This window comes from Labrus bergylta, chromosome 17, assembly GCF_963930695.1.
Source record: "Labrus bergylta chromosome 17, fLabBer1.1, whole genome shotgun sequence".
Classification (NCBI taxonomy): domain Eukaryota; kingdom Metazoa; phylum Chordata; class Actinopteri; order Labriformes; family Labridae; genus Labrus; species Labrus bergylta.
This window is the reverse complement of record NC_089211.1, coordinates 9,142,148-9,151,055: the sequence shown is the minus strand read 5'-3', so window position 1 is coordinate 9,151,055 and position 8,908 is coordinate 9,142,148. Positions and strand designations below refer to the sequence as shown.

At 45.5% G+C, this 8,908-nt stretch overlaps 3 protein-coding genes across 3 annotated transcripts; 1 reads left to right on the top strand and 2 right to left on the bottom strand.

The window, feature by feature from the left end:
* Positions 1-7: 7 nt before the first annotated feature.
* Positions 8-2,478, bottom strand: cdc26 (cell division cycle 26 homolog). Its single transcript, XM_065965479.1, has 3 exons — positions 2,203-2,478; positions 380-467; positions 8-246 (listed from the first exon to the last, which is right to left on the bottom strand). Exons 2-3 carry the CDS (start codon positions 458-460, stop codon positions 37-39), a joined length of 291 nt encoding a protein of 96 aa, XP_065821551.1. The 5' UTR covers positions 461-467; positions 2,203-2,478; the 3' UTR covers positions 8-36.
* Positions 710-4,132, bottom strand: LOC136183207 (ribosome-binding protein 1-like). Its single transcript, XM_065965804.1, has 3 exons — positions 4,118-4,132; positions 1,400-1,894; positions 710-1,354 (listed from the first exon to the last, which is right to left on the bottom strand). Exons 1-3 carry the CDS (start codon positions 4,130-4,132, stop codon positions 710-712), a joined length of 1,155 nt encoding a protein of 384 aa, XP_065821876.1.
* On the top strand, positions 2,468-7,364 carry prpf4 (pre-mRNA splicing tri-snRNP complex factor PRPF4). Its single transcript, XM_020636963.3, has 15 exons — positions 2,468-2,605; positions 4,144-4,359; positions 4,437-4,623; positions 4,712-4,799; positions 4,955-5,034; positions 5,131-5,224; positions 5,345-5,439; positions 5,623-5,681; positions 5,787-5,910; positions 6,001-6,090; positions 6,198-6,320; positions 6,494-6,601; positions 6,737-6,855; positions 6,967-7,073; positions 7,160-7,364. Exons 2-15 carry the CDS (start codon positions 4,194-4,196, stop codon positions 7,244-7,246), a joined length of 1,527 nt encoding a protein of 508 aa, XP_020492619.1. The 5' UTR covers positions 2,468-2,605; positions 4,144-4,193; the 3' UTR covers positions 7,247-7,364.
* The last annotated feature ends 1,544 nt before the right edge of the window (positions 7,365-8,908 follow it).

Here is an 8,908-nt window from a genome sequence, read left to right as displayed (position 1 = left end):
GATGAACTCGTTCTCAACATTTTTATTTATTCTTTATCAAAACTGTAAACTTCCGAATAAGGTCGGCAGAGTGGCCGGTTTGGGGTGGGGCTTGTAACCGATCCGCTCATTGATTAGCTCCGCCCTTGATGCTGCAGTGGAAGATGATGATGAGGCAGAGGCTCCGCCCCCAATGATGTCAACACTGACCACGGAAGCCCCGCCCACCCCTCCTGACTCCGCCTCCTCCCTCTGACGTTTCCTGGCCTGTCAATCAAAAAAAATATATCATTATTTGAGAAGGATTAAAAATATAAAAACATTCACAGATGCATTATGGATCTGATTAATTTAAACGCTTGAAACAAACATATTGATTATCAGCATTGATCATAAGAACCTCAAGCTCCTTCTTGACGCTCTCGAACTCTTCAGTGTCGTCGATCTTCAGCTCCAGACGAGTCGGTTTCCTCCTCAACATGGTCGTTCTGGATCAGAGCGGATTTTAATGATGTCAACATTTCTGTATTTGAAACTCAGTTTGTTTGTTGCCTCAAAGTAAAAATAATACTGACTGGCACCCAACAATATATCAACATTTACTGACCTTATAAAAAAGACACGAGGAGATCATCTGACCCTCTCACAATCTTTGAATTATAAAAACAATAACAACGTTTTCCCGATAAACTATCAGGAGTCAAAAAAGGCAGGAAAATCAAACATCAAGTTAACCGGTGACGCCAGAGCAGCACCGGACCTTCCTAGACTGGTCCTTCTTAGACTGGACCTTCATTGACTGGTCCTTCTTAGACTGGACCTTCTCAGACTGGACCTTCTCAGACTGGTCCTTCTTTAACTGGCCCCTCTTAGACTGGTCCTTCTTAGACTGGACCTTCTTTGACTGGACCTTCTTAGACTGGTCCCTCTTAGACTGGACCTTCTTTGACTGGACCTTCTCAGACTGGACCTTCTCAGACTGGACCTTCTCAGACTGGACCTTCTTAGACTGGACCTTCTTTAACTGGTCCCTCTTAGACTGGTACTTCTTAGACTGGACCTTCTTTGACTGGACCTTCTTTAACTGGTCCTTCTTAGACTGGACCTTCTTAGACTGGACCTTCTTAGACTGGTCCTTCTTTAACTGGTCCTTCTTAGACTGGTCCTTCTCAGACTGGACCTTCTTTAACTGGTCCTTCTTAGACTGGACCTTCTCAGACTGGACCTTCTCAGACTGGACCTTCTTAGACTGGTCCTTCTTAGACTGGACCTTCTTTAACTGGTCCTTCTCAGACTGGACCTTCTCAGACTGGACCTTCTTAGACTGGACCTTCTCAGACTGGTCCTTCTTAGACTGGACCTTCTTTGACTGGTCCTACACAAACTGGACCTTCTTAGACTGGTCCTACTCAAACTGGACCTTCTTTAACTGGTCCTTCTCAGACTGGACCTTCTTTAACTGGTCCTTCTTAGACTGGTCCTTCTTTAACTGGTCCTTCTTAGACTGGACCTTCTCAGACTGGTCCTTCTTTAACTGGCCCCTCTTAGACTGGTCCTTCTTAGACTGGACCTTCATTGACTTGTCCTTCTTAGACTGGACCTTCTCAGACTGGACCTTCTTAGACTGGTCCCTCTTAGACTGGTCCCTCTTAGACTGGACCTTCTTTGACTGGACCTTCTCAGACTGGACCTTCTTTGACTGGACCTTCTTTGACTGGACCTTCTCAGACTGGACCTTCTTAGACTGGTCCCTCTTAGACTGGACCTTCTTTGACTGGACCTTCTCAGACTGGTCCTTCTCAGACTGGACCTTCTCAGACTGGACCTTCTCAGACTGGTCCCTCTTAGACTGGACCTTCTTTGACTGGACCTTCTCAGACTGGTCCTTCTTAGACTGGTCCTTCTTAGACTGGACCTACTCAAACTGGACCTTCTTAGACTGGTCCTTCTTTAACTGGTCCTTCTTTAACTGGTCTTTCTTTAACTGGTCCTTCTCAGACTGGTCCTTCTTAGACTGGACCACCGTTAATTTGTCTGAAACTGGTCTAGTCTCAGGGTAACTGGGAGCCCTGGTTTCTTACTCACACTGAATGTCACAGATAAGCTAAGCTAACTGGCTAACGTCTGTTTTAACCTTTCAAAAGAGTAACCGGAAGCAGAGTTCCCGCGCTCAGAACTCACCGTCTCACGGTAGATATGTATTTAACGGAAGAGAGAAAGTACCTGAAAGGTGTGCTCCGGTGTCCCCGCGGATGTGTGTCTCTCTTGTTCGTGTTTACTGCAGCCGGTGTTATGTCGAAAAGTGCTACCTATCGAGATTTGATACCAAGTTGTTGTGCGCATGAGCAGAGGAGCCACAATCTCGTCGTTAGAGTTTAAATAAAGAGTTTGTAAAGTGTTTTAAAAAGCTCCCTGACTGTGATACTGGCACAGGTGTAAAATAAAAGGTTCACACCTGGGATATTTTATGATTCGCGTAGAGGAAGCATTTTTCAACAGGCAGCTAAACTCGATGATACACTAGGAAAACAAACACACTTGAACCGGAAGCTGACTGCGTGTTTACATCCGGGTCAGTCGGCACGGAGACGCAGTAGCTTCGCGTGTTCTCAGGTGAAAGAATAAGGTGAGTTTAAAACTAAAACATTTTTAAAGTGAAGTTTATAAAAGCACCTGATTGACGTCATACGTCCTGCGGCTCAGCTGTATGCGTGTGACGTCAGTGAGACTCGCTTGTTCTGTTTGTGGGTGCTGATGCTAATGCTAATGTTAGCAGTGAGCCCTATGAGTGAACCGCGTTTTCTTCTCCTGTTTTCTCTCCAAAATATTTATCCGAAGTCAGTCTGATAATCGATTAATGTTGGAAGACCTGCTCTTTGATTAAACTTAGGTGTTAAAATAATTAAAGTAAAATGAAAGAAAGTCATTATACCACCCTGCTGTTCACACACTTTAACTTTCACTGCACATTTCGTTTATATTTCTTTTTTTATCTTACTATTCTGATTTGTTCTTTATATTTGTATTTCCTACTTCTGTGTCTCCCCGCGCGGGATCAATAAAGTCTGATCTTATTTAATGTAGTGAAACAGAAACCACAGAAGAAGAGTTTACATGTTGAATGAAAGGATTGTATCAGGAGCTTTCTCTCTGTATCACATTGAAACTCATTCATCATGTACTAGCGTTGCCACCTTCCAAGCAGAAACATAAAGGACACCCAGCGGGGTGCAACTCAGTAGGGGCCTGACCACCACTGGCCCAACGGTGGGGTGGGGCACCAGTTGTGGTGAATCATGATTTAAAACGTGGTTTTAGTGAAGTAATAAGAGTCATACTTAAAGTTTTAAGTGCTTTATTAACACCTTCTTTTCTGAAATAATTCACAAAAACTCAAAACTTGAGTGTAAAGGCAGATACAGTAATGTATGCACAATGAAATGCACCTAACAGGACTTCAGAAGATGATTACTACTAGGTAGGCCTATTTAATTTACAACTTAACTTAAACTTCAAATAAAGTTATTAACTTAACATTAATTCATTAACAGAGTAATATTGAAGTGCTTTTGACACTGCTGTAACATAGAGGGGAGCAGTAAGATGACAGGTTTTTAATTACATGAACAGTACAAATTTAATAGTATTTTTATTCATTATTCTGTCATTTGTTGTTTTCTCATGAAATCATGAATGATACTATTAATATGGTTTTGAACTATTTTCTTATTGTATTAATGAAGTGTCTACTGTCGATATATTGATGTTGTATTGATGATATCTCGCCCAGGCCAAACTGTGAATACAGATTTGGCTAAAATAAATGTCATCTTTTTGTTTTACGTACCGAAAAATGTTCACACTATCCAAACTATACTGGAATAACCTATCTATAAACATCGGAGAAACTATATCAAGTAGGCCTACAATAGTTTCCTTTACATTATATTCATTTTCACTGACACTGTCAAGCCAGGCATTACTTTCTACTCACGTCTGTATTTCTATCCGTTTACCTATCTGGCGTTCTTTAGGCTCCGTCTTCCTCGGTAGATTTCTTGTCATTAATTTGTATTTTTTTTTAACGTTGAAATATTTCTGGAGGTAAAAGAGAACGTTTGTCTGTTTAATCATTAACCTCTCTGTCTGTCATTTCCCCCGCAGCCTCTGGGGGGCGACAGCAGCAGCACAAGAAGAAAAAGAAGGGTATAAAAATGTCAGACGAGGAGGATGCGGCGCCGGCCGTGAAGAGGAGTCGAGTCTTCTACGGAAGCCTGGAGGAGAAAGAGCGCGAGCGTCTGAGCTCAGAGATGGCGAGCAGCACCGGAAGTAATGCGGTGAAGGCGGGAATCGAGGCTGGAAACATCAACATCTCGTCAGGTGGGTCTGGCATCATGAAACTACAGGATGTAATCATGATGTGTGTCAGAGACTCAATTTCCCATGATGCCCTGCAGGGGAGACCATGGAGATGGAGGAGCGTGTCAGCGAGCGGCAGCAGGATGCACTCGCCGCATTCGAGCGGCGGCGGCGAGCAAGACAAATCACCGTCTCCACGGACGACGCAGAGGTGAAAGCTGGCCTACGAGCACTCGGGGAGCCAATCACGTTGTTCGGAGAGGGACCAGCTGACCGCAGAGAGAGGTGAGGAAAAAAATGAAACAAAAAAATTTGACCTTCATTTTAAAAAATACACGGATACAAACATGTGTGTGTGTGTTTGTGATATCAGGCTTCGCAGTGTCCTCTCTGTGGTCGGTCCGGACGCTCTGAAGAAGTCGAGGAGAGATGAAGAGAGGGCGAAGAGATCCCAGGACGAGGTCAGCACACGCACGCACACACACACACACACACACACCTACACGCACAGGTAATCTAAAATCTTTTGATTTGATGTTTACATGTAGACACGCTCGAATTAATTTAATTCTTTTAATTTAAATTTGAAACGTTTCTTCTTTCTGACCAATCACAGTGCCAGCAGACGTGGTACCATGAAGGCTCCGCCTTCCTAAAGGAGGCCCGCCTCTGGTTGGCCAAATACTCTCTGCCTCGGTAAGTCTTTAGTCCGGTCTCTGTAAAGTGACAGATCTATGATCACCTCTTTCTGTGTCTTTGTCTAAATGATCCTGTCTGTGATTGGCTGATCAGGGCAATGAGGCGTCTGGAGGCTGCACGCGCTCAGAGGGACGTTTCCGAGGCCACCAGGACGTTGAAACAGCAGGAGCTGCACAAGAGTCTGAGAGTGAGAGAGAGCAACACACACACACACAAACACACACACATACAATAAAAATGTTATTAACACCTTCAATGAAAAACAGAATAGATGTCTTCATTTCTTCTTCTTCTTCTTCTTCTTCAGAATCTGAACAACTTCTGCAGTCAGATCGGAGACGATCGGCCAATCAGCTTCTGCCACTTCAGCCCCGACTCCAAAATGCTGGCCACTGCCTCCTGGTGAGAAGCCCCACCCACATTAGGATCAGCACACTTAGCACACTAACCCTGACTGCAGTGTGCATGTACATTCAGACTTAGCATTATATCATAGATGATCAGACATGATCCTGTTCTGATGAAGCTAATGCTAACATGCTAACATGCTGACACCCCCCCCCCCCCCATCCCCATCCCCTACAGGAGCGGTCTGTGTAAGCTGTGGTCAGTCCCTGACTGTAACCTGATCCGTACACTCAGAGGTGGGTGGGGCTTCATATTTATTTATATTTTATGTCAATGTGAAGATTTCCTATATTACTGAGGTCCTGCCCTCTTCTTTGTCTCTGCGCTCTGATTGGCTGCAGGGCACAACACCAACGTGGGAGCCATTGTGTTCCGCCCACAGGCCGGAGTCTCTCTCGACCAATCAGACGTCAGCCTTGCCTCATGTGCTGCAGATGGATCTGTAAAGCTGTGGAACCTAGAGAGGTGAGGGGGCGGGGCTTTGTCAGAAAAATAACCACGGCCATCTCCTTAAATGGTCACTCACTTATGTCTTCCTCTCTCTGGTTACCGTAGTGATGAGCCGGTGGCTGACATAGAGGGTCACAGTGAGCGAGTCTCTCGAGTGTCCTGGCATCCTTCTGGAAGGTTCCTGGGAACAACCAGGTACACGCGCACACACACAAACAGACTTAGACACACACACAGACACACACACACTCACATTATTCAACCATCTCTCTCTCTCCCTCTCCCTCTCTCTCTCGCTGTAGTTATGATAACTCGTGGCGTCTGTGGGATCTGGAGGTTCAGGAGGAAATTCTTCATCAGGAAGGTCACAGTAAAGGAGTCCACGACCTCGGCTTTCACCCTGACGGCTCATTGGCTGCTACAGGGTAATAAACACACTGACCTGAGCTCTTAGGGTTATGTGGTCATGGTCATGGTCGTAGTTATGGTTATGTGGTTATGGTCGTGGGCCGCCTGTCTGTGTGACTTCGCCCCCCTTTCAGTGACTAACCACCTCTCATTCTGACCACCTGTGTCCTTTCTGCTATTGTCCAATCAGAGGGTTAGATGCGTTTGGAAGAGTGTGGGACCTTCGGACGGGACGCTGCGTCGTCTTCCTGGAGGGACACCTGAAGGAAATCTACAGCCTGCACTTCTCGCCAAATGGGTCAGCCAATCACAGAGCAGCTCACTGTAAACACAGCCAATCACAGAGCAGCTCACTGTAAACACAGCCAATCACGGAGAGCATGTTATTTGTCAAAACAAACTCTCATCTGTGTCTGTGTTCGTGTGTGTGCAGGTATCATTTGGCCACAGGAAGTGGCGATAACACCTGTAAGGTCTGGGAGCTAAGAAACAGGAAGTGCTTGTACACAGTCCCCGCCCACCAGAACCTGCTGTCAGCTGTTCGCTTCCAACGTAAACAAAAACATGTTTATTTTTCTCTTTTTATATCAAAAACTGCTCGTGTTTGTCTGTGACCTCACTTCCTGTTTCTATCTCTGACATCACTTCCTGCTCCGTGTGCAGCCACAGACGGTCACTTCCTGTTGACTGGAGCATACGACAACACAGCAAAGGTTTGGAGTCACCCAGGCTGGACGCCGCTAAAGACTCTTGCCGGACACGAGGGGAAGGTATGTTTTGTGCTATGATTGGTCCTTTGAGACGCTGCTGATTGGAGGAGACTTCTCAACTCTCATTAACACGTTTTTTTTCTCAGGTGATGGGCGTCGACGTGTCACCTGATGGGAAGCTCATCGCCACCAGCTCCTACGACCGAACCTTCAAGCTCTGGCTGTCTGAGTGATGTCATGATGATGTCATGATGTCACGGCAGAGGCAGAACATGGAGCTGAAATAGTTTTTTGTTTTCTGACAAATACATTTTCTTTTTATGTTTTTTAAATAAAATTGTCTTTTCTGGATTTTGTTTCTTTCGTTGTTTTGTTGATTCATGGAAAACGATGAAACAGTCAGAGGTCAAAAGGTAAACAGATTGTGGAAAAACAAAACATGAGGTAAAAAAGGCGGTGATGATAAGCAGACGGTTTTTAACCCAACGTCTCTGAGGAGATGATCCTGAAACGTTCTCTCTCCACATCTGGAACGAGAAGGCAGTCTCTCTCTCCACATCTGGAAAAAGAAGGCAGTCTCTCTCTCCACATCTGGAAAAAGAAGGCAGTCTCTCTCTCCACATCTGGAACATGAAGGACATTCTCTCTCCACATCTGGAAAAAGAAGGCAGTCTCTCTCTCCACATCTGGAATATGAAGGACATTCTCTCTCTTCACATCTGGAACATGAAGGACATTATCTCTCTCCACATCTGGAACATGAAGGACATTATCTCTCTCCACATCTGGAACAAGAAGGCTGTCTCTCTCCACATCTGGAACATAAAGGACATTCTCTCCACATCTGGAACAAGAAGGCTGTCTTTCTCCACATCTGGAACATGAAGGACATTCTCTCTCCACATCTGGAACATGAAGGACATTCTCTCTCCACATCTGGAACAAGAAGGCAGTCGCTCTCCACATCTGGAACATGAAGGACATTCTCTCTCTCCACATCTGGAACATGAAGGACATTATCTCTCCACATCTGGAACAAGAAGGCTGTCTCTCTCTCCACATCTGGAACATAAAGGACATTCTCTCCACATCTGGAACAAGAAGGCTGTCTCTCTCTCCACATCTGGAACATGAAGGCAGTCTCTCTCCACATCTGGAACATGAAGGACATTCTCTCTCCACATCTGGAACATGAAGGACATTCTCTCTCTCCACATCTGGAACATGAAGGACATTCTCTCTCTCCACATCTGGAACAAGAAGGCAGTCTCTCTCCACATCTGGAACAAGAAGGCAGTCTCTCTCCACATCTGGAACATGAAGGACATTCTCTCTCTCGCCCCATCTGGAACATGAAGGACATTCTCTCTCTCCACATCTGGAACAAGAAGACAGCCTCTCTCCACATCTGGAACATGAAGGACATTCTCTCTCTCGCCCCATCTGGAACATGAAGGACATTCTCTCTCTCCACATCTGGAACATGAAGGACATTCTCTCTCTCTCTCTCTCCACATCTGGAACAAGAAGGCAGTCTCTCTCCACATCTGGAACATGAAGGACATTCTCTCTATCTCTCCACATCTGGAACAAGAAGGCAGTCTCTCTCTCCACATCCGGAACAAGAAGGCAGTCTCTCTCTCTCTCCACATCTGGAACAAGAAGGACATTCTCTCTCTCTCTCTCCACATCTGGAACAAGAAGGCAGTCTCTCTCTCTCTCCACATCTGGAACATGAAGGACATTCTTTCCACATCTGGAACATGAAGGACATTCTCTCTCTCTCTCTCCACATCTGGAACAAGAAGGCAGTCTCTCTCTCCACATCTGGAACAAGAAGGCGGTCTCTCTCTCCACATCTGGAACAAGAAGGCAGTCTCTCTCTCCACATCTGG